This window comes from Balaenoptera physalus (genome assembly GCF_965194825.1).
Source record: "Balaenoptera physalus genome assembly, chromosome: 1".
Classification (NCBI taxonomy): domain Eukaryota; kingdom Metazoa; phylum Chordata; class Mammalia; order Artiodactyla; family Balaenopteridae; genus Balaenoptera; species Balaenoptera physalus.
Genome location: NC_138882.1, coordinates 83,293,969 through 83,316,794, shown reverse-complemented (window position 1 = coordinate 83,316,794; position 22,826 = coordinate 83,293,969). Strand labels below are relative to the sequence as shown.

Genomic DNA, 22,826 nt, shown 5'->3' with positions numbered 1-22,826 from the left:
CCTTATGTTTTCTTCTAAGCCTTTCATGGTTTTAGCTTTTATATTTACCCATGATGGGTGGGTAAGCAGTGTGTGTGTGTGTGTGTGTGTGTGTGTAAGGGTAAAGTTTCTAGTTTCTGCTGAGTCTTATCTTTCTTGAGCACTTAAAGCACTTTATATACTTTATATCACAGTGTTATCCTCATTTAACACATGAGGGAAGATAGTCTCAAGGAAGTCAACTGAGGCTCAGAGAAGTTAAATGATTTGCCTAAGTTAGACAACCTGTAAGTGACCAAGCTGGTCCGCCTAGGTTTTTAGTAATGTGCCACTCAACTGCACAGGAAGATAATGAAAATTTAAGTGTGTAGTAAAACTGACAGCTCGGAGCTAGGGTGCAGGGAATTCCCAAACTGTTTCGCTTTCACCTCGGCTACCTCCATCCTCACCCCACCCTCCGCCCACTCCAGCTCCTCCTAACTTCCGGCCCTGAGCGCAGCCCTTCCATTGGCTGTTGGTTACAGGGCCTCATGCTCATACGAGGGGAAGCAGCCAATCAGTGTGGCTCGTCTCCGCCCAGCCAGCCAGCGCTAGATCGCGTGGTCTTTGTCCCTCCTATGGCATGTCGGGAATTGTAGTCTAATGAAGCACTTCTGCCTAGAGTGAAAGGAGATCGAGAACTACTGGTCCCAGGGAGCTGAGCGCCGAGCGGTCCGGCTTTTAGGAGTACCCAGCCAACAATCTGGAGCAGCAACTGGCGTCCAGGAACAGGTGAGAGAGGTAGAGGGCTGGCAGGGACTAGAAACTCGGCCTTACCTCTGTAGCGATACTTTAAGGCACAGGAGGTCCAGTCTGTTGTAAAAGAGTTCCCCCGTTTTGGGGGTTGGTGGGACCGACTGACACTGTGGATGTGCAGAAACTCCTGAACTCTGCCATGTGCTTTCCTGGAACCCCACAGGATAACTGCACCCTGCTTTGCTCTTCTGCTGCGAACCCTCCCCACCCACCCAGTGTTGCTCCGAGGCTGTCTGCGCAGTCCCAGGTCTGTGAGGCTCAGGACGCCCAGTCCCAGAGCCCCAGGCTACATGTCCATAGCACCCAGGGGTTCCGCTTTCACTTCTCTTCTTGAGGCATCTCAGAGCCTGCGCTCCCCTCTCCCCGCCTATCAGGGAGACCTGTGTTCTAGATTTGGCACTGACACTCCCCAGTTATCTTCCTATCTCCTAGAGCCTCAGTTTGACCTCCATAAAATAGGGTGATTTAAGGGTCCTCCCAGCCCCCAGTCCTGAGGTCCTTTACTCTGGACTCTTCTATCATGTGCTCCAGAACTTGGGGGAAGAAGCCAAGAGTGTAGCAATTCCAGAGGCTCCCTGGAGGAGGCGTTGACGGTTTCTCAACCGGGTAAAGTTAGGTGGCATTAAGTTCTAGCCGTCTTATTTTAAGTGTGATCAGTTGAGTCTTGGTCACCCAGCCATACTTTTTGTTCCCTGCGTTTCTTTCTGTAAATGCCCTCAAGCTCAGCCCAGAAGAGAGTGGGGCATTCTGGGTATGGAGGTAAAAGGTTGGAGGGTGACCTGGGGAGCTGACAACGTGCATCTGCCTTTGGTGCTTGCTCCTGCAGGGAGTGCTCGGTGCCCCCTCCCTGTGCCACCCCCCATGCTGCCCCTGTCCCGCTGGCTGAGATCTGTGGGTGTCTTCTTGCTGCCAGCCCCCTGCTGGGTGCCCCGGGAGAGGTGGCTGGGTTCCCTACGGCGGCCCTCCCTGGTGCATGGGTGCCCAGTCCTGGGGGCCTGGCACAGTGCCCGCTGCTGGTGCCAAGCGTGGACAGAGGAGCCTCGGTGAGTTTGACGGGGTGAGGGGCCTTGGGGAGGGGAGCAGCTGATTAGGTTTCTGACTTGTCCTCCCTCTTGTCAGAGCATTTTACTCCTCCCTCAGAATGAATGGAGACCAGAAATTGGATGTTTATGCCCAAGAAAGGCAGGATTTCATCCAGCACTTCTCCCAGATTGTCAGGGTGCTGACTGAGGAGGACATTGGACACCCAGAGACAGGAGATGCTATTGCCCGACTCAAGGAGGTGAGGGGTTTACGACTTGAGAGAGTGAACCTTTCCACTCTCTATGCATGTGTGGGATCCAGCTCTGGCTTTTGACAGGTATGAGAGCAGGCTTTTATCTGAGTGACTCTGGGTCCACTCTGGAGGGGGTGGGGCCTGGGCAGGTATATTTAGTCAGCTGATCAATCCTGCTTTATGGTTCTGCTGAGCCAGCCAGACTGCTTTGTATGGGGGTGGAGGGCCTTGAACCTGGTAAGTCTTTAGTTTTGTTGAGAAAGGGAATTAGGTATCCAGAAATCATAAGGTGCTACCTTGGCAGGGACCTGGGAGGAAGCAGTCTGAAGTGGGCCTGAGTGAAGCTAGTGTATCGTCGGAAACCCCTGCTCTAGAACAGGAGCTACTGCTGGGATTCTTAAGTTGCCTAATTCTTTTATTCTTTTGGAGTATCTAGTAATTCTTTTTGTAATGCTGTCTCATTTGTCTGAGGGGAACTAAGGAAAAGGAAGTCTGTCTACACTGGGATGGAGATTAAAAGGGAAGTCTTCCCAGTGAATTAGATCTGGTTGACAGCAGGGCAGCAGAAGGCACAGTGAGAAGCCCCAGCAGGAGGGGATGCCATTGGAGGAGTGGGGGGTAGGTTCCCCAACCTCGGTCCCCTCCAAGTTGTCCTCTGGCCAACTCTGTGGGTAGGGGGCTTGCCTTTAATAAAGTGAAAGAGGCTTTTCATTTGCAGATAGGTTGAACTGTGGGTTGGAGGAGGTGGCTGAGAAAGGAGGAATGGGCTGTGAAGGGGAAGTTAGGAGAATTGGGGATGGGGTGAAGGAGAGATGTGAGCACGCCAACCATTCCCATAGTGAAACCGCTAGGTGGTGTTTCTGGGGGCTCTGAGGAGCTCCAGTTCTTCATGTCTCAGTGCAGAAAGAATTCAGCAAGAGGCAAAGTGATAGAAAAGAAGTGATTTATTAGAATAGAACGCTTGTGAGGCTTACAAGCCGGTGGGTGAGAGGGTGCCGCACCCCAAGAACTTCATGGGCTACAGTTTTATAATCAAAGGAAAAGTGGGGAGGAGGACAAGACCGCCTTCTTCCTCATTCTTGAGTAGACGTCACGCTTTCATCATCACCTCCTCCTCCGGGTTGGGCAGGGGAGTTTTCTTGTCCCTACATGTTTAAGCCAGGACTGTCGTGGCACTATGGAACAATTATTTCAGGTCTCAGTACAATGAGGGTCTTTTACATTGAAATGTCGCCTTTCCATAAATTGTTTTTTGTGTGTGCAGAGAGCATGTTCTAGGGGTCATTAACTGACTGAACTCACTGGGCAGGATGTGGGTCTCATGCCACTATTGTTTTATTGTTTTGGGGCATGTCTCATGCTTCTGTTGCTGAGCAGGCCTGCTTGGTTTTGTGGTTAAGCAAACCTGCTTTCTTCGGTGATCATTAACTTACAGGGGTCTCCCATACTTTTTTTCTTTACTTACAGTCCTCTAGTGGGATTAATTATTTAATCACCTACTTTGTCCTTTTACTCTGTCCCTATCAGTAGCATGTACAGAGTTTTCGCCCAGTTCAAGCCCTGTCCTGGGTTTGGGAGCAGATTTTAATCTCCAGTATGGAGGCTTTAAGTGTACTGAAGAAGACAATGCAGAGAGAGCCTGGGGACTGGAGAACTTCTAGCTGTGCTCCAGGATTTGGGAAGAAGCCGAGAGAAAAGCAATTCCAGAGGCTGCCTGAAGGGGTTGAGGAGGATAAAGTTAGGTCTCGTGGTTGGAAGTGGGAAGGGGCAAGGAGAACTCTCAGAATAGCTGCTCTGTAGACCCTGATGCCTTGTCCCTCTGCCCTTGCCCCCAGGTCCTGGAGTACAATGCCATCGGAGGCAAGTACCATCGGGGTTTGACAGTGCTGGTAGCGTTCCGGGAGCTGGTGGAGCCCAGGAAGCAGGATGCTGATAGTCTCCGGCGGGCCCTGACCGTGGGCTGGTGTGTGGAACTGGTAAGAGGGAGGGGGAAGGGCAGGAGAAGACGAGGTTTACTTAGAGTGGGGGTACCCTGGGTAGGATGGGGTGGGGCAAGGAGGGATGGGCCTGAAACTTGGTTTCTTGGTTGTTTGTGTTTCTGTGCCGCTAGTGTGCTGCAGCCAGACTCGGTGAATTACTCCAAGGGTTAACAAATGTGGGGAAAGTCTTTTGTCAGTAGGTACATATTTCACCTGTAGACTTGCTGTGGGCCAGGGCCTTGGAACTGGCCATAAAGTTGTCAACTCTTTCCTCTGAGCAGAGGACAGCCGCAGAAGTAAGCTAGTTCTTCTAGAAGGTTATTCTGTGGCAAAGATTGAAAACTGGAAGCCCACTGGTAGTTTTCAAAAATATTTTAAAATTAAGGTCCCTAAATCTAACAAAGAAGAGATTTCACATAAAACACCAGATTTCTAGCATTACTTGGAAAATTGCTAGATCTGGGTCTAGAGTCCTATGTAGCAACAGTTGGCTGAAGTTGAATTGAGGCCACTTTCCCAAGGCAGGACATGTGTGGGTCTGTCTTTATCTTGCTCCAATCCCCACATCTTCCTGTCGCCAAGCTCACTTGGCCCTTGAAGGTGTATGGTTTGCTGGCCTGGCCTAAAGTCTTCATTAGCGACAGGGGGACCAGGTTTGGGGGCGGGGCGGTGCTAGGCCCTGAGGAGGGGGCCAGTGAGCCCAGGAGGGAAGACGCTCAGGGCTTGGCGAATGACAGGTGATTCTGGCCTGCGGAGAGGAGCAGCTGGCCTGAGGGAGGACGTGACGAGCTCAGAGTCGGCCACACCGCATTCTCGGTATGAGCAGATCTGGCAGAGCTGTCTGTCCTGCAGGTGTTGGAAATTCCAATCTGGAGCCTGTAAGAGAGATGGGGCTGGAGAATAGGGATTTGGCTCCAAGGAGGTAGAAGGACGATGGCCTCACTGAGGACGAGGCCCCTGGTGAAGGGCCCCTGGTGCCCTTCTAGGGATCGCGAGGGGCTGAGGAGCCCATAAACACAGAGGGCGGGCAAGGAGGGAAGGGCAGGAGGAGAGGGGCAGAGCTGTGGGGCGGAGGGAGGTGAGAGCGCGAGGGGCCAACAGCTCACCTGGTAGAATCGGTTGCTGTTAACCTCAGCCGCACTGGGTGCACCTGGGGGTGTTTTTCTCTTTTTCTTTTTTTTTCTTTTGGCCGTGCCATGCAGCTTGCGGGATCTTAGTTCCCTGACCAGGGATTGACCCCCAGGCCCTGGCAGTGAAAGCCCCGAGTCCTAACCACTGGACGACCAGGAAATTCCCATGTTTTCTTTTTTTAAAAAATTAATTAATTCATTAATTTTTGGCTGCATTGGGTCTTCGTTGCTGCGCGGGCTTTCTCTAGTTGTGGCGAGCGGGGGCTGCTCTTTGTTGCAGTGTGCGGGCTTCTCACTGCAGTGGCTTCTCTTTCTGCAGAGCACGGTCTCTAGGCGCACGGGCTTCAGTAGTTGTGGCACGTGGGCTCATGGGCTCACTAGTTGTGGCTCACAGGCTCTAGAGCACAGGCTCAGTAGTTGTGGCGCACGGGCTTAGTTGCTGCGTGGCACGTGGGATCTTCCTGGACCAGGGCTCGAACCTGTGTCCCCTGCATTGGCAGGCGGATTCTTAACCACTGCACCACCAGGGAAGTCCTCCCCACCCCCACCCCGTGTTTTCTTAAACGCAGCTGTACTGCTGTCACTTCCCCAAGATTCCATTTGAGCTGTCCACCATTGTTTTGGATGATTTTTGTTATAATTTCTGCTTCTATCTTCCTTTCACTTCTACCTCATCTCCTTCAACCTCTTATTTTTCTATTTCAGCATTTACTTCCTAAAAATGAGGACATTTGCCTATGTAACCACAATACTGTTATCACATCTTTGGGCTGCTATAACAAAATACCACAGACTGGGTAACTTATAAACAACAGAAGTTTATATCTCACAGCTCTGAAGGCTGGAAGGTCCAAGATCAAGGCACCAGCATGGTCGGCTGAGGGCTTTCTTCCTGGTTCATAGCCAGCATCTCCTTGCTATGTCCTCAGGTGGAAGGGGCAAGGGGAAAGGCACTAATCCCTTTCACAAGGCTTCCACTCTCATGACCTAAGCACCTCCCAAAGGGTCCACCTTCTAATACCATCATCTTTGAAGGTTAGGATTTCAACATACGAATTTTGGTGGGGGACATATTCAGATCATAGCAACATCCAAGATATTTAACATTGGTACTAAAATATTATCTAATGTATATTCCATATTTAAATACTTGTAATTCCCCCCCAATTGTCCACTATAGGTTTTTTTTTCTTTTTTTTTTTTTTAACATCTAGGATCCAAGTAGGAGTAACGTATTGCATTTGGTAGTTTTTCTCCAGTCTTTAGAATACTTCCTCTATCACAATTGACTTTTTTTAAAGTCCAGGCCAATTATTTGGTAGAGTATCTCACAATCCAGCCTGATTAATATCATGAGGAAATAATCAGGGTAAACATTTTGGTTAGGATGCTACATAGGTAATGTGGTGTATTTCCCGTTACTTCCCACTATAGCACATACCTGGGAAGATGACTAAAAAAACTCAACCCGGTACTGTGGTACCATCCCTATAGATTTAAAGTTCTCCTAACAAATAGAAAGTGCAGTTGGGGGGCAGAGAAGATTGAGGGAGGCCACAGAATGAATGCCCTTTGGAGACAATCTTGGTTGAGTGGTGCTGGTTGAAACCAGATGGCCCTTGTAATTACTCAGGGGAGGCAGCGGACCTGTGGCTTCAGGGGAACAATGCCACTCCAAATAAACACATTGTAGATAAAACGTGTGCCCCCAATGTGGAAAACCCAGGTCCCAACCCAGGGCGAAGTCAGAGGTCAAGATGCAGATGGATGCCTCCTTCCCCAGGGACTTTGCCTGGCACAAGAGCAGCAATCGCCATAACCCTTTCTGCACTGCCCACACATGAGCTGGTGGGTGGTGTTGGGCACTTCCTGTGAGCCATGCAGATCCACTAGAGCACATGCAGGGATCAGGGTGGGGTGAAGGTTTAAAAACTATCTTTGGGGAATTCCTGGCGGTCCAGTGGTTAGGACTTGGCACTTTCACTGCTGAGGGCCCAGGTTCAGTCCCTGGTCAGGGAACTAAGATCCCGCAAGCCACGTGGTGCAGCCAAAAAAACCAGAGAAAACAAAAACCATGTCTTCAAAAGCTGTTTGAAGGAGCCGGAATGTGTAGCCTGACTGCAGGAAGTATCCTGGGGGACGTTACAGTGCTTCATTCTCTCATTTATTTCTTAGACAAACATTTATGACACACCCACTCTGGGACCATGCTGTGCTGGGCTCTGGGAATGCCAGGGGGACAAACACATTGCCCTGCCTCCAAGGAGTTCACAGTCCTGTGGGGAACCAGCACGTTTGGGTACCTTCAAGTAGGCTGGCACTCAGAAGAGTAAGCCCTTTGATGATGTTTAAGACCCATGGGTGAAAGTTACCAGAAGTCAGACTTCAGTTCCATCCTATTAGACCTGCGCTCCCAAATGAGCTCCCTGAGGTGGGGTTTTGTTCCTGGTCACTGGAGTAGGTAAGCAGAGTGCCCGGGGAGGACACAGGAACAGCCTTTTTTGTTCCAGAAGTCATGTAAAGTCAAATTGCCTGAAGAAATCTTACTTGAAGCATTCACTGAAGTTTTTGGCGAGAGAGTACAGTATATGAAGATGTTTCATCATCTCCCTGATACCAGGGATTGTCTAGGGCTGCTTGTCTGGAGATGTCAGAGATCTGTTGTGTCTCTTACTTTGAAAACAAGGGAGTTTTTGTCCCTTTTTATAGTTTGGAAGCCTGAGCCAAAGAAGTCATGTAACTTTCCAAAGTCCCACAGCACAGATGAAAAGTCCTTGGTGGACTTCCCTGGTGGTTCAGTGGTTAAGACTCTGCGCTCCCAGTGCAGGGGCACGGGTTCAGTCCCTGGTTGGCGAACTAAGATACCACATGCCACATAATGTGGCAAAAAAAAAAAAAAAAGTCCTCGGCTTCCTCATCCTGACCTTCCTTCCCAGCTCAGTGATTCTCAAAAGCAGCAGCTCTGTTGCTGGTAGAAGGAACAGTAATAAGGAGCCCTGGGGCTCTTACTCCACTTTTCGTTCTCCTAGCTCCAAGCCTTCTTCGTGGTGTCAGACGACATCATGGATTCCTCCCTCACCCGACGGGGCCAGATCTGCTGGTATCAGAAGGTAAAGTGGGCGGGAAGGTAGCGGTGGGCATGGGAACAGGCCACAGGGAGATGGTCACGTGGAACCTATGGAGGTGTTCAGAGTTACAGGTTCTTGGTATGAGTCTAGGCCAAAGACTGATTGCTTGTTTTTCTGTGTCCTTGACAGCCAGGCATAGGTTTGGATGCAATCAATGATGCTTTCCTTCTGGAAGCATGTGTCTACCGCCTGCTGAAGTTCTACTGCCGGGAGCAGCCCTATTATATGAACCTGATCGAGCTCTTCCTGCAGGTGTGCTGCAGACCAGGGCTCAGTGCCCAGAGGCTGCCCACAGTAGCCTTGGCCTCTGTAGGACATTCTCGTCTAGCTTGTTTCGGGACAAAGGAGATACCTCGGTTTGCCTGGATGGGGAAATAATTGAGGAAGGGAATTGGGGAGGGTGGTGGTGGCGAGAGGGGCTTTTGTGTCTCTGTGACTGAGGAGTGGGAAGGGACTGTGTGTGTGACTGGATGGGCGTTGAGTCTTGGGCCCCTCTCTCCCTCCTGCTGTCTTTCTGACTGCCCAGGTGTCAACTGGTATGGGATGTAGGGCCCAAGATTTCAGGGTTCTCCAGCCCTGGAGAAAGCCCAGGTCATGGGCCATTTTCCTCTTCCTTAGAGTTCTTATCAGACTGAGATCGGACAGACCCTGGACCTCATCACGGCCCCCCAGGGCAATGTAGATCTTGGCAGATTCACTGAAAAGAGGTGAGGGACAATGGGAACCATATCTGGACAGTGAGGGAGGGCTGGGGCAGGGGCATTATCCTTCTGAGGAGTTTATCTTCTCCCTGTACTCAGGTACAAATCTATTGTCAAGTACAAGACGGCTTTCTACTCCTTTTACCTTCCTGTAGCTGCTGCTATGTATATGGTGAGTGAGCCTCCCCACCCTCGCTGCCCTGCTCATGTGGGCTTTTGGATAGGAGGCCACAGGGCAGACAACTTTGGACAATCTGGTGCCCCCACTGAATGGCTGTGTGATCTTGAGCAAGTTACTTAATCTCTCTGAGTCTGTTTCCTCAGCTGTAAGATGAGGATAAAAATCCCCACCCATGGGACTACTGTAAAAATTAACTGAGTGGCTAATATGAATGTGGATGGCGCATCAAGGGGGAACAATAAATCCTGCATCTGAGTACGGAGAGGAGTGGGGAGGATATAATTCAGGCTGAGAGGGAGGAGACTGGATTCGGAGGCGGTCAGTGGGATTAACTGTCTATGCTGACCTTCTCCAAGTTTCCTTTTCATCCTGAAAGAATTTGGAAATGGCAAAACGATTAGGAAGAAGGATCAGAGTGACTCAGGGACTGAGCCTTGTGAGAGAAGAGATAGTCTGAGGGCCTCCAGAATGGACTCACCTCTGCTATGACTCGCAGGAAGACCTAGCTAAAATAAGTGGGATAGGGGCTGGACCATCAGTAAGGACTTCCTAGATCAGGGAAGCCAGGGATGTCTGAAAGGAGAGGAGAGAAGATTTGGGGGCTGCACTGGGGCAAGACCTCGTGGAATGAAGCGGCCAGGAAGATGAAGGCACCTCTGGTGTATGGCTTGTTAATCCCCTTTTCACTGTAGGCGGGCATTGACGGGGAGAAGGAGCATGCCAATGCCAAGAAGATCCTGCTGGAGATGGGAGAGTTCTTTCAGATTCAGGTAGGAAGGCATGAGGCACTGGCAGAGAAAAGGCTCCAACTTTCCTCCTTCCCTGCCTTGGTGCCTCTTCATTCCTCCTTTTCTGCACCCGCCCCCACCCAGGATGATTACCTTGATCTCTTTGGGGATCCCAGTGTGACGGGCAAGATCGGCACTGACATCCAGGACAACAAGTGCAGCTGGCTGGTGGTTCAGTGTCTGCAACGGGCCTCTCCGGAACAGCGCCAGATCCTGCAGGTGCCTGAGAGAGGGCTGTGGATCCCTGAGCTGCTGAAAAAGGGGATAGAGCAGTGGTTCTTCAGTGGGGGTGATTTTGCACCCCCCCCCCCAAGAGGACGTTTGGCAGTGTCGGGAGACATTTTTTTGTTGTCATAACTTGGTGTGTGTTTATGTACCACAGGTATCTCTAGTGCGTAGAGGCCAGAGATGCTGCCAGACGTCTTACAACGCATACAGTAGCTTTCCACACAAAGTATTATCCAGTCCAAAATTTCAAATGTGCCAAGGGTTGAGAAACCCTGGGCTAGAGGAAACTGAGGCCTGAGCCACTGTCTGAGCATTTGGGATGGGGAGGGGGAGGTTCAAGATCTTAGATACTAAGAGACACTTGAAACTGGAGGCAGGAATGGAGTGAATGGCATTGGAGATGTTCTGGAATATCTGGATGGGGGGAGGAGAGTGGACCTGGAGGTGCTGGGGGAGATTAATAAGCCCATTTTCCTGCCTCCAATCCTTCAGGAGAACTATGGGCAGAAGGAGGCCGAGAAGGTGGCCCGGGTAAAGGCGCTATACCAGGAGATGAATCTTCGGGCTGTGTTCACGCAGTACGAGGAGCACAGTTACAGCCGCATTATGGGTCTCATTGAGCAGTATGCTGCGCCCCTGCCCCCAGCCATCTTCCTGGGGCTAGCAAACAAGATCTACAAGCGGAAAAAGTGACTTAGAGACTGTGAAGGTGGAGAGGGGAGGCTCTCAATAAATTGTTGTCTAACCTGTGGTTCTTCTGTTCCTGCTTGTGCCAGCCAGGGGCGCAGCTCTGTCCAGAATGGTCAGGGTCGGGGGCAGCTGCATGGAAGCGAGGACCTCGGGCCTTGGCTTCAGGACCCTCTTGGGAGTGAAAGCTTAGGACGCATCAAAAGCCATTGAGCCGGGCCTGGGTGGGTGACACAGGCAAGACGTCAAGCGCTGGGGGCTGGGTCTGAGCCACGCCACGCCCATGCGTGAAGGGGCGCGGCTGCGCAGCGCTGGCGGCCGGTTGTCCCAGCCCCCCTCCCCTCCAGTCTGTGCGGGCCGGGCGGGGACCCGAGCTGCGAAGGAGCAGACGCTGGAGCGGTTGCAGGAGGACCCTGGTGAGAATGGCTCGTCCTGTGGGTGTGGATGGACGGATTGGGCACGCGGGGTGGGGCAAGAGAGGTTAGCGGTAAAAAATGAATAGAGAAGGGGTGGGGTGGTAGCTGGATGATAGAGACAAGTGCGGAGAGAATGGATAGACGCGCTGGTTTTCGGAGCAGGGTGAACGTGCACCGTGGCTGCAGGCGGGAGCTCGGGGTCTGTGCCGGCTGGCCTGCCAGGCGGAGTTGACATGATGACGGCTGCTCCGTCCTTTCCCTCACGCCCGCCCCTTTCCTGCATCAACCAGCCAGACGAGCCTCCCCACCACCCAAATTCAGAGCATCTGGGCGGGGCGTCCCTTGACCCCTTCCCTTGGGAGTGAGGGGCAGGCTGGGGAGCAGGGCCAGATTGCAGCAGAGAGGACCCGGAGTCCATTCTTGGCCCCATTCTTTTACAAGCCCCCGCACCTCCAAGGAGATCGAGAGCGCAGCCGCATGCTCTGACGCTCCCCGCCCCATTCCCGGGGGGTTACATTCGACTCCACCTGCAAACACTGCAGCGGAAACTAATGGCCAGTCGATGTCTATTTGCATCTCATTTAAATATGAGGCGCCTTTCCAGGCCTGCCCCAGCCGTCAGTCACCTCCGTGTCCTTCCCGCGGCCCGCTCCCTCACTGGCTGGGTTTCACCATCCCTGTCTTCTAGGGCTGCAGCTGCGGTTGCCAGGTAGGTGGATGTGAGAGGCCTGCTCCTCCTCATTCTCGAGGCCACCCCGTCGCCGCTGGCACCATGCTGTCCCCTCAGAGGGCTTTACTCTGCAACCTCAACCACATCCACCTCCAGCATGTCTCTCTGGGCCTGCACTTGTCCCGCCGTCCGGAGCTTCGGGAGGGGCCCTTGAGCACATCCCCTCCCCCAGGGGACACTGGGGGCAAGGAGAGCCAGGGCCCCTGCAGCGGGACCTTGGTGGACGCCAATTCCAACAGCCCAGCCGTTCCCTGCCGATGTTGCCAGGAGCATGGGCCAGGCCTAGAAAACCGGCAGGACCCAGCACAGGACGAAGAGGGGGTTGCCTCTCCCTCGGACCCAGCTTGCTCCTCCTCTCTCAGCTCCTGCTCAGATCTTAGCCCTGATGAGTCCCCCATCTCGGTCTACTCCAGGGACCTCCCTGGCAATGAGGATGTCCACCCTCAGCCCAGCATCAATCCTCTGGAGCAAGGCTCCCCACTGCCTTCTGCAGGTCCAGGCGCCTGCTCCCCAGACAGCTTTTGTTGCTCTCCTGATTCCTGCTCTGAAGCTTCCTCTCCACCTGGCCCTGGCCTGGACTCCAACTGCAATGCCCTGACCACCTGCCAGGACCTGCCTTCCCCAGGACTAGAGGAAGAGGATGAGGCTGAGGAGCAGGACCTCCCTACCTCTGACCTCCTAGAGGCTGATGATGGGAAAATCGATGCTGGGAAAACCGAACCCAGTTGGAAAATCAACCCCATTTGGAAAATTGACAAAGAGGAAACTGAAGCTGGCTGGAAAATCACTGAGAACAATAACTCTGATTGGAAAGTAAATGGGAATTCTAACTCTAGCTGGAAAACTGAACCTGGAAAATTCGACTCCGGTTGGAAGACCAATACAGGAATAACTGATACTGGCTCCAAAACAGATGCAGGGAAAACTGATGGGGGATGGAGAAGTGACGTCATCAAGGAGCCGGTGCCCCATCGGACAATCACATCCTTCCACGAGCTGGCCCAGAAGCGCAAGCGGGGCCCAGGGCTGCCCCTCGTGCCGCAGGCCAAGAAAGACCGCAGTGACTGGCTCATCGTCTTCTCGCCAGACACCGAGCTGCCCCCCACGGGGTCGCTCGGTGGCTCCCCGGCGCCTCCCCGGGAAGTCACCACCTTCAAGGAACTCAGGTCCCGAAGCCGGGCCCCGCCCCCGCCAGTCCCGCCCCGAGACCCCCCAGCTGGCTGGGCCTTGGTCCCGCCCCGGCCCACACCTCCACCCGTCCCTCCCCGGAGGAAGAAGAACCGACCTGGGCTGCAGCCCATAGTAGAGGGGCAGCCCGAAGAGGGCAGGGCGGGGAGCCCAGCTGCTGGTGAGGAGGCCCCAGCCGCAAAGGAGCCGGAGGAGCCAGGCCCGCAGGCCGGCGTTGAGGGTAAGAGGCCACAGGAGGTAGCGAGAGGAGGGCTGGGCTTTGGCCTCGCCCACACCTCCAAAGCTTCCAACCCGACCCCCTGTCTCCCCTCCATTCTGTGTCACCCATCCTTCCCGTCCCCTTCTACCAGGGAGCGCTCAGGGAAAGGGAAACTGGGTGGGTCCTTGGGTTACGGGACTAACTCTTTGCTCCCTCTTTCTCCCGCCCCTCCTTGCCTGGCTGCCCATCCCGCTGGCCTCCTTCCCCTCCGCACCTGCCCCGCCAATCCCGCCTGCAGCCGGTCCCCTCCTGCTCCCTCGGCCTCTGGTTTTCCGGTTCTCGGCTGACGGGCGCCCCCTGTTGGAGGGTGGGGGCGCGGCCGCAGCTGGGTCTCTGCTCCTGGCGCCTCTGGCCGGCTGGCCCGGCGCTGGGCTGCGGCTACTGGGGGCGCCGAGTCCCCCAGAGGAGCAGCTGCTGCCTGTCCGCCTGTCCCCGGTGGGGGCCTATTCGCCTCCGGCTAGGGGGGACCTGCCTTGCCTGGCCAGCCCTGAGCTGGCACTGCTGCTGTCCCCGCTCTTTCCCAGAAGTAGCACCTTCCCCGCCGCGGCTTCCCCACTCCGCCAGGTACCCGCCCCCCCGCTGCCACGGCCACCTCGTCCGCCGAAGGCCCCTCGCTGGACCAGGAGCCCACCGCCTCCTCCCAGGCTACGTAAGACGGACCCGGGCCAGCCCCGCGGGCCACGCCTCAGGCGGGGCTGCCCCGCCCACTCCAAAGCCCCACCCATCCTCGCCCAGACCGATTTTTCAGTTTTTTTCCGGGGTTACCCGTCTGGGTCCTGCCCTTCAACCTGGGCGGATTCTAAGTTCATTGGTACTGCGGAGTCTGGCCCTGCTGGCTCCCTGTGCTGGGCGAAGGTTGCTGCTTTCCCGGCTGCGTGGCCCGGCCACTCTCCCTCGAGGCCCGGGCATAGTGGATACGGGCTTAGCAGGCGTTTAAGGGGGTCCCAGCAAGTCCATTGGTAAGGACCTTGGGTCACACCCTCTGTGGAATTCCCTGGCCAGTGCAGTTCGAGCCTGATCCCCACCTTGTTCGGGAAGGGTAGAGGGTGAAGTTCGCTGAGCTCATTGGCCGAAGGGGTTCTGGTCACTCCTTCTCCATGGGGCCAGCCCCACGTGGGCTGCAGCGGGCGCCCTCCTCCGAGATGCTGGCGCAGGACCCCGGTTTCCCCTTTCCGGCGCCTTCCAGCCTCCCAATCCTTGGGTCTCCTCTCCCCCTGTCTCTCCTCCCTTTCCCGTCTGTCTGTCTTTCCATTGGTCCAGGCTCCCCACGTGCTCCTTGGGTCCCTGCGGACCTGACGAGGGCCCCGGGCGGCGGGCACAAGGCTGCCCCTCCCTTCCCTCGGCCTGTCATCTCCCGCCTTACAGGCCCCAGCCTGGCAGGCGGGAGGTGAGCGCGGCTGCCCCACGTCGGGACTTCCGGGATCGAGGAGGTGGGAGCTGGGCCGTGAGGAAGGGAAATAGGAACCGGGAAGTGGGGAGCAGGAGGTCAGTGCTGAGATATGTGTAGGATTTAACTCTGGGAGCCCGGGTTGAGCTGCCCTATGCTCCACCCAGCCCTGTGCTCCCTTTCCCAAGATTTCAAGGGCAGGAATGCTGCAGACCCGCAGGAGATGACCTGTGCGGAAGCCTGGAGTCCTTGGGGTAACCCCTGGTAAGTGTCACTGCCTTCTTCTTCCCTTACCCCAGTCCGTAGTTCCTGGTCGTTCACCGGCGTCCCCCGGGACCAGCGACTGTGGATGGCAGAAGCCCAGAGTGGGACTGGCCAGCTGCAGGAGCAGAAAAAAGGTAGGACACCCTGACTTTTGACCCTTGGCTTGGGAATCAACTTCCCCTTGCTTAGGCCTTTCTCTCTCAGGGTCAAATTGTGTAAACCGGGCTCTCCAAGTCCCTTGGGGTTTGCCTAGGGAGAGACAGGGGGCTTTGACGCTTCTTCCTTTCCCTGGCCCCCAACCCAGGTCTCCTGATAGCCGTCAGCGCTTCAGTGGATAAAATCATCTCGCACTTTGGGGCCGCCCGGAACTTAGTGCAGAAGGTGAAGGTGCCTGTGGGAAGGGCGTTGGGGTTGAGGAGGTGAATGTAGCTCTGAGGCGCAGGAACAGTCGGCGGGGAGAAGGCTGGAGGTATCTCTGGACCCATGCCCATTGCACTGCCTCCAGGCCCAGTTGGGGGATAGCCGTCTGAGCCCAGATGTGGGGCACCTCGTGCTGACCACCCTTTGTCCGGCCCTCCATGCCCTGGTGGCCGATGGGCTGAAGCCTTTCCGGAAAGACCTCATCACTGGGCAGCGCCGGAGCAGCCCCTGGAGCGTGGTGGAGGCGTCTGTGAAGCCAGGTGAAGGGGGGAGAGTGTGGGGCTGGGCGGGCGCGGGCAGGGACTGGGCCTGGCTGACTGCGCCCTGTGTCCTCAGGCTCCAGCGCCCGTTCCCTGGGAACCCTGTATGGCCAGGTGAGCCGTCTAGCCCTGCTAAGAAGCAGCCGTAGCCGCTTCCACGCCTTCATCCTGGGCCTCCTCAAGTGAGTGGCCTTCTTTCTGGCATCCCTCCCACGGCCTGGGGACGACAGGAGTGTCATGGGTGGGACACATGGTGGGTGCCCCATGTCCCCAGAGAAGGCCTTTCCTCTTCCAATCTCATCTCCCATCCTCCACCCACAGGGGGCTGGAGTCCTCCACCTCCTTGAACTTCTGTTCCCTCCTCTCTCCCCCAGCACTAAGCAGTTGGAGCTGTGGTTTTCCAGTCTCCAGGAAGATGCAGGTCAGAGGCTCAGATGGGAGAGGATGGGGGTGCTAGGCTGGGGCCGGTGGGGGAAGGGATCTCTTCTGTTGGTTCCCCGTGGTGCCAGATCTTACTACTCTCCTGCTTAAAACTCTTTCAAGGAGTCTTATTGTCCATAGGAGGAACGACCCAAATCCTCACTGTAACCTCCAAAGTCTTGGTTATCTGGCCTCTGCCTTCTTCTGCTCGCTGCCTTCAGGTCTGGGGCTTTCCCTGGTCCTGTGACAGTCTTCCTTTCCTGTTCTTCCTGCCCCAGGGCCCTATTTTTACTGTCCCTCCACCTAGAATAGGGCTTCCTGCCCCTCCTGCCTCCTCATTAACTTTCATTTATCCTTTGGGTCCTTCTTCAGCGAGGCTCCACCCCCACCTCAGACTAGGCTTACTCGCCCCCACTCCCCACCCCGCCCGCCCATTTTGCTCCCATGACTCTCAAGTCCTCCTTTTCGTTATATATTTGTCACCACACGTTCTACGTGCGTCTCCCTCTCTAGGCCATGGTTCCACACAGGCAGGGATGTGGCAGCTCTGCACCCCTCTGTGTCCCCCTCTCTCTGCCCCAGTGCCCAGCATAGGAAGAGGCCTGGGAGGATGTTTGCTGATTGGTGGGCTGATGCTCTGGACTAGGCCCAGAGCAGGGGCTGATGTTAGCCTGTTCTTTCCCAGGCCTGCTGTCCCTCCTGTACCTGCCCACCGGCTTCTTCTCCCTGGCCCGGGGCGGCTGCCCTTCCTTGTCCACGGAGCTGCTGCTCCTGCTGCAGCCGTTGTCGGTGCTCACCTTCCACCTGGACCTGCTTTTTGAGCACCACCACCACCTGCCCCTGGGCCTGCCTCAGGCCCCTGACCCCCCAGGCTCGCCTCCAGCCCTGCAGCAGACTGTGCAAGCCATGCTGCACTGGGGGGGTCGGCTGGCCCAGAGCCTCCGGGGGGCTTCTGGGGAGACCCCTCCAGGCCCTTCAGCCCCCTCAAGCCCTCCTACCCCAGGTAGTTGGTGGGAGCAGCTGACCCAGGCTTCCCGGGTCTACGCCTCTGGCGGCACCGAGGGCTTCCCTCTTCCCCGGTGGGGATCGAGGCATCACAGGACTGCAACTGAGGTCACACAGGAGAGGTCCCTGCCCGCAGAGGAAGCTGCACCAGGCAGAGGCGTATGGCTGGGGAGACTGTTTGGAGTGCCTGGGGGCCTCACAGAAACTGAGAGTGGAGCCCCAAAGTCCAGGTAATGGGGTCCCTGGTCCTCTCCATGACCTCTGACCTCCTCTCAGAGCCCTCAGTCACCCCAATTTGTTTTTTTTTTTTTGGCCGCGCCACGCGGGTTGTGGGATCTTAGTTCTTGGACCAGGGATTGAGAACCCGGGCCCCAGCAGTGAAAGTGCCGAGTCCTAACCACTGGACCGCCAGGGAACTCCCTCAGTCACCCCAATTTGAAACTCGGTAGGGATCCTTTAGGTCAGAGGTTGACAGTCTGGCTTTTCTATAGCCCTGAAATAAAAATGGTTATATTCTTAAGTCATTAAGTTTTAACAGTTATGTAAATACCTGCATAATATTGTCCATTTTGCCTCCTGGCCCTCAAAGCCAAGAATACTTTCTGGCCCTTTAGAAAAAAAAAAAAATTGCCAACTCCTGCTCTAGGTTTTGACCATTGGTAGCTCTCTAATGGCTTCAGGTACTCTCTAGTGACCCTCTGGATCTAAGCCTGCTGGTTCCATAGGTCCCTTTGTGGTTTTTGGTGTTGTAGACGTTCGTTGTCACCTCCCTAGTCACCCTAAAGGTAACTGTCCCACAACTGCCACTCTGCCGTCAGCAGTGACCAACTCCTGACCTCTTTTGAACCACAGTTGCGTCCCTCAGCCTCTTCCTCCCTCCAAAGTCCTGGGTACTTGGGTTCTTTTTATGGAGGTGGGGTGACCTCTGTGACCCTGCATCCTTTCCTCCAGGAGACCATCCAGCTGGCTGCCCCCGACAGTGAGTGTGTTGGCTCTGGTGAAGCGGGGGGCACCTCCCGAGACTCCCTCTTCTCCTAAGGAAATTGAGGTCTCGGCACCCAGCACAGCGCAGACCCACAGGTAAGGAGGGTAGGGGAGAAAGCGGTGTGCGTGTTATACCTATGTGTTTCTCTGTCTTCACAGAGTGGATGGGAGGCGGTGTAAACGGCCTTGGGCTGTAAAGTCAGGCAGTGCTTGGTTTGCGTTGCATCTTTGCTATTTATTATTGGTGAGACACTAATTTCTCTGAACCTTAGTTTCTTTCTCTGTAAAAAGAGGATAATTTATACTTTTGTTATGGTTGTCCTGAAGACTAAACGTGATTTTATTCAATATAAAAGCATTTGGCACACAGAAGGTGCCCAGTTAGTGGTAACTTTTATTACTGTATGTGTATACGAACGCACACGTGTGTCCACTGTGGCACTGTTCTTCTCTTTAGTGGGGTCTTCTAATTTGGTACGAGGGGCTGCGTTGACTTTAGGGTCTGGCTTCGGTTCTCTCAATCCATTGAATTAGGCTTCTTGCTTTTCCATTCAAGTACTTTTCAAGTACTTACTATGTGCTTAGCATTATGCTGGGGGAGGGAATGCAAAGGAAAACCTGTTGGAGTCCCTGCCCACAAGGAGCTTGTATTCCAGTGGGGATACCAGTGAATAAATGAGCATTTACAATTCTGTGTGGGTAAGACTCTAGGAAAGGAAGACTGAGTCCTATGGAGCCATAGAGACAGGGCTTCCTCCCCAGGTCTGGGGACTCAGAGAAGGCCTAGTGATGGTGTGGGGTGTGCATCTGAAGGAACAGGATGCAAAGGTGGAGAAGCCCAGGTGTGGTAAGTGAGGAACTATGAGTACATGAGTAGTTGTGGCTGGAGTGGAGGATGCTGGCAGCGGTGTTAGGGAGGTTGATGGCTTCAGTAGGCCAGCTAAGAAACCTGGACATCACTCCAAGGCAGTGGGAGCCATTGAAGGGTCTTAAGCCTGGTGATGATAGGCTTGCTTGTTTTAAGTTTTAGACTTAAACAGCTCTCTGCTGTTTGGAGAATGGAGCTGGAGAGGGTTGTCAAGATTCAGGCACACCAGTTAGATCATATGCCAGTGGTCCAGAGAAAAAGTATAGAGGCCTAAATGAGGACAATGGCAGTGGGGTTGAAAAGAAAGATAAATGGAGTGGTGGGAGATACAAACACCAAACAGGTTTTGGTGATCGATTGGATGTAAAGACTGAGACAGCCTGGTTTTTGCCAGGAGCAACTGGGTGGAAGGTGATGCCATTTACCACTACGGGGGACACAAGGGGACGGGTTTGGAGGGTTAAGATGAGTCATTTAGTTTGCATATGTTGAATTTGAAGCACCAGAGAAGTGCAAATTGTGTCAAATAAGCAGCTAAAGAGTGGGTTTGGAGCTCAGGAGAGGGCTGGGGCCCCAAATAGAATCAACATGTTGATAGATGGTCCCCATGTCTCTTCCAGAGCCCAACTGATGTTTACTGAGCTGAACCAACAGGGACATACCATACAGTGGGAAGGTGAGGCTGGGGACAGCTGGGCACCCCTGCCTCACTTCATCCCAGCATCTCCCTCTGGCTCCTCACAGGGCAGTTCGAGCTCTCTGTGACCACAATGCTGCAGGACCTGACCAGCTGAGCTTCCGGCATGGGGAAGTGCTGCGTGTCATCGCCACTGTGGATGAGGACTGGCTCCGCTGTGGGAAGGATGGAGTGGAGGGGCTGGTGCCTGTGGGGTACACCTCTCTTGTTCTCTAGGCCTAGGACCTTTTCCTTTCCTGCACCTCTCTCCCTCCTGTCACCTGGGAATGGAATGGCCTGTGAACACTCCCCCATGTAAACTGATCATCCCCGAAGTACTTTCCCTGTCTGCAAAATGACACTTTCCTCCCACATCCATTTCTGCTAACATGTAAAATAAACTTTCCTCCTTCCCTCCCATACCCATCTATAAGGTGAAATCTGCTCTTCTTCCAAATGTATAAAAAGGCATTTCCCTCCATGCAATCTCTTTCCTCTTTCCAATCTGCAGAAGGGAATAGCTCCCTATCTGCAAAATGGAAATCTAGACCCCCTCTATCTTCTTCATCTGTAAGTGGACTGTGCCAGTATAGTATATGCCTCAGTTTCCAAGACTAGAAGGGCCGCTCGGCTTCTTCCTGTGTATGGAACCTTTCCTCACTTCACCCATCCCATGTTGCCTGTATTTATGATATACTCATGCTGTACTAGGTGCTGAAGTCTGGACACCCCTGGCGGGTGGGCCTGTGGTGTTGGTCTGCCTTCTTCTTCCTTTGTCCCAATAAAGAGTGGGAGTTGAACGTGTCTGTCACTGTCGGTTTCAGGACATAGGCTAGGGGGGAGGGGGGAGGCCATGTTCTGGGGAGCCCAAGGGAGATGCTTCCTTCCTAGCCCAGGTCCAGTTCTTTCTGTTCCCTTAGGAATGGTGAAGTAGCCCCCGATTGGTGCCTGACTTGCAGGAAGTGCCTCTCTAGCCTGAGACTTGATTGCTTTGCTTGGTGAGACTGATATGGTAAGAGCCTGAGGAGATATGGGAGAGTTGGGAAGACTTAGTCCATGAAATTGTACTTATCAGATTCCTATCTGAGGTGATGGGAAGGATTAAAAGGTTTTAAGAAGGGACACATTTTTTTCTATTTAATATCACCATTCTGTGGTGCTATAATTTTAGGAAGCATAATAACTTGACATCTATTACTTTGTTAGGAGTTAATGAGTTTCAGGCTTTTGAAATGAGAATAGCTAAATGCTCTAGAGCTTGGAGGATGGGGCTGGAAATCACTGTAAATGATTGCCTAGAGGAGAATCACTAAAAGGTTAGAAGAATAGAAAGCTATAATTATAACCAGGCAACAGGAAAGTTAGGGAGAAGCTGAGAACTATGAGGTGAAACGGAGGAAAGAAATTTTAAGTTTTCCTTCATCTTTGGGAACTTGGTTAAGAGCACAATGGGCTGGTGTTAGGAGAAAGGACTTGAGGAAATAAAAATCTTAGATCCGAAGCGTTGGAAATACTCAGGGGCAGGGTTGGTTAGAATCAGATGTCTCATACTTTTGCCATTTTCTAAGATTTAATGCTCCCCATTCCTGGCCAATTTATGTTATTCATCTGCTCCTTGCTTTAATTTTGCTTTTTGTGTTTGGCGGCCCTCTCAGTTTGGACCTCAGTTTGCATTTCAGGTGTTTTCTAGGGTGATGTTTTTCAAACTGGATTCTGAGAGCCTCTGGGAATTCATAGTTAATATTCTTAAGAGCGGGAGTACTCAAGTTTATGATGCGTCTTCAATTGCAAATTACTACTGCAAAAGAAGTTTTAATTTACAAAAGAGTAGATATAAAAGATGACTTTGGGACCAATATTTCTTTAAGTGAGATCTACAGAGTAATCTTTCTTTGTGGGGGGGCATGATTCTAAAGTTTCAGAAATCCTTTACTGATATAGAGCTTTCATTTCCTGTGATTCAACCTGCCTTCTCCTTTTCCTGACTCCTATCCCTATGTGCCTGGTTTTATAGTGGGTAATCCTCAAAAGTGGGAGGGGTTCTAGAACAATACTGTCAGAGCATCAGTGAGATACAGTGATATTGGCAGTTGGAGCCTAACGGTTCTCAAGTAACAGAACAGGGGACCTCCTTGCAGGACATCTTGAGATAGGACAAACATTGATATGAAATTAGTTTTGTACTATTATCATTACATATTATCTAGAATAGAACAGCTGTAAGTAGGTATTAAAGGGATATTAAAGGTTAAAAAAATTAAAGATTAAAAAAACTTAACTACTAATGTATTGTTTTTGCAGCCATGAATAGACTATTGGGTAATAGTGGGATGAACCCCAAGTTGTTGTAGGAGTGGAGATTGAGCTCTTGCAGTCAACTGTCTTGATGCTTCTGTGCAACTATATTCTAGCTGACTCAAAGCCTAAATGTCTGACTCCTGTCTGGGGCAAGATTTTGTTAGGTCTTTCGGTTGTTGGCAGGAATGGTTTTATCTTCCTTAGTAGGATCATGCTTTGGCTATTTCTGACACTTTCCTATTTGCAGATGAACATAAAGATTTTGGAGTTCTGGCTCCAACACTAGTTACTAGGTGATCTCTGGCAAGTTATACTTAATCTTCCAGAGCTTCAGTTTTTGCTTCTACAAAAATGGGTATAGTAACTACACAGGGCTATTATGAGGATTAACTAGCTACAAGATCTTGGGTGAGTTACTTAACCTCTCTGTTGCTTCAGTTTCCTCATCTATAAAATTTGGTTTTGGTACCAACCAAAAAGGCTGTTGTGAAGACTAAATAAATGAATACATGTAAATTGCTTACAGTGGAAACGGTCTAACATAGTGGCCTAGAAAATGTAGCATAAACTTATGATGTCTATGTGTTACAAGGGGTAGAGGTGTAGAAGATTATTATGCTGACTGGCTAGGCTGGGCCCAGACCAAAAAGATTGTAATATTGAGGAAATGGCTTTATCCGATAGTCAACAGCAGTTAGCGTGCCCACGTGGGGCCCAGGATAATGATGATGTGGTTTTAAACAGATCTCTTTGGGAACACGATGGAGAAGATCCTGAAA

The 22,826-nt window shown here is 52.9% G+C and overlaps 3 protein-coding genes and 1 long non-coding RNA gene across 22 annotated transcripts in view; 2 read left to right on the top strand and 2 right to left on the bottom strand.

Annotated features, from left to right (window-relative positions):
* The first annotated feature begins 640 nt into the window (after positions 1 to 640).
* Positions 641 to 10,936, top strand: FDPS (farnesyl diphosphate synthase). 6 transcript variants are annotated; one of them, XM_082457125.1, is made up of 11 exons: positions 650 to 750; positions 1,601 to 1,817; positions 1,915 to 2,056; positions 3,886 to 4,026; positions 8,189 to 8,269; positions 8,417 to 8,539; positions 8,906 to 8,994; positions 9,088 to 9,160; positions 9,862 to 9,939; positions 10,042 to 10,176; positions 10,678 to 10,936. In XM_082457125.1, exons 2-11 carry the CDS (start codon positions 1,636 to 1,638, stop codon positions 10,876 to 10,878), a joined length of 1,245 nt encoding a protein of 414 aa, XP_082313251.1. In that variant the 5' UTR covers positions 650 to 750; positions 1,601 to 1,635; the 3' UTR covers positions 10,879 to 10,936. The 6 variants fall into 6 exon arrangements, with proteins under 6 accessions (XP_082313253.1, XP_082313252.1, XP_082313251.1 ...); XM_082457124.1 differs by having other exon boundaries at positions 702 to 750; positions 1,894 to 2,056; XM_082457127.1 differs by lacking the exon at positions 1,601 to 1,817 and having other exon boundaries at positions 641 to 750.
* On the bottom strand, positions 4,033 to 14,691 carry LOC309658663. 3 transcript variants are annotated; one of them, XR_014262360.1, is made up of 4 exons: positions 14,491 to 14,681; positions 10,932 to 11,092; positions 10,051 to 10,209; positions 4,033 to 4,905 (listed from the first exon to the last, which is right to left on the bottom strand). It is a non-coding gene; the product is annotated as an uncharacterized lncRNA (long non-coding RNA). The 3 variants fall into 3 exon arrangements; XR_014262361.1 differs by lacking the exon at positions 4,033 to 4,905 and adding an exon at positions 8,204 to 8,334; XR_014262359.1 differs by lacking the exon at positions 4,033 to 4,905 and adding an exon at positions 8,520 to 8,649 and having other exon boundaries at positions 14,491 to 14,691.
* On the top strand, positions 11,139 to 20,549 carry RUSC1 (RUN and SH3 domain containing 1). Of its 12 annotated transcripts, none has more exons than XM_082456455.1 (11): positions 11,139 to 11,288; positions 11,977 to 13,426; positions 13,704 to 14,114; positions 15,152 to 15,250; positions 15,421 to 15,497; positions 15,622 to 15,796; positions 15,873 to 15,978; positions 16,171 to 16,217; positions 16,902 to 17,451; positions 18,173 to 18,301; positions 19,694 to 19,978. In XM_082456455.1, the coding sequence occupies exons 2-11, from the start codon at positions 12,061 to 12,063 to the stop codon at positions 19,836 to 19,838; spliced, it is 3,105 nt and encodes a 1,034-aa protein (XP_082312581.1). In that variant the 5' UTR covers positions 11,139 to 11,288; positions 11,977 to 12,060; the 3' UTR covers positions 19,839 to 19,978. The 12 variants fall into 12 exon arrangements, with proteins under 12 accessions (XP_082312581.1, XP_082312575.1, XP_082312580.1 ...); XM_082456449.1 differs by having other exon boundaries at positions 11,140 to 11,288; positions 15,421 to 15,503; positions 19,818 to 20,549; XM_082456454.1 differs by having other exon boundaries at positions 11,141 to 11,288; positions 19,818 to 20,549.
* A 2,149-nt stretch (positions 20,550 to 22,698) lies between these two features.
* ASH1L (ASH1 like histone lysine methyltransferase) overlaps positions 22,699 to 22,826 on the bottom strand; it is a 210,161-nt gene continuing 210,033 nt past the window's right edge. The window contains exon 29 of the mRNA XM_082456188.1: positions 22,699 to 22,820. Coding sequence (XP_082312314.1) covers positions 22,732 to 22,820 — 89 coding nt within the window. The 3' untranslated portion in view covers positions 22,699 to 22,731. The remainder of the gene's footprint in view (positions 22,821 to 22,826) is intronic.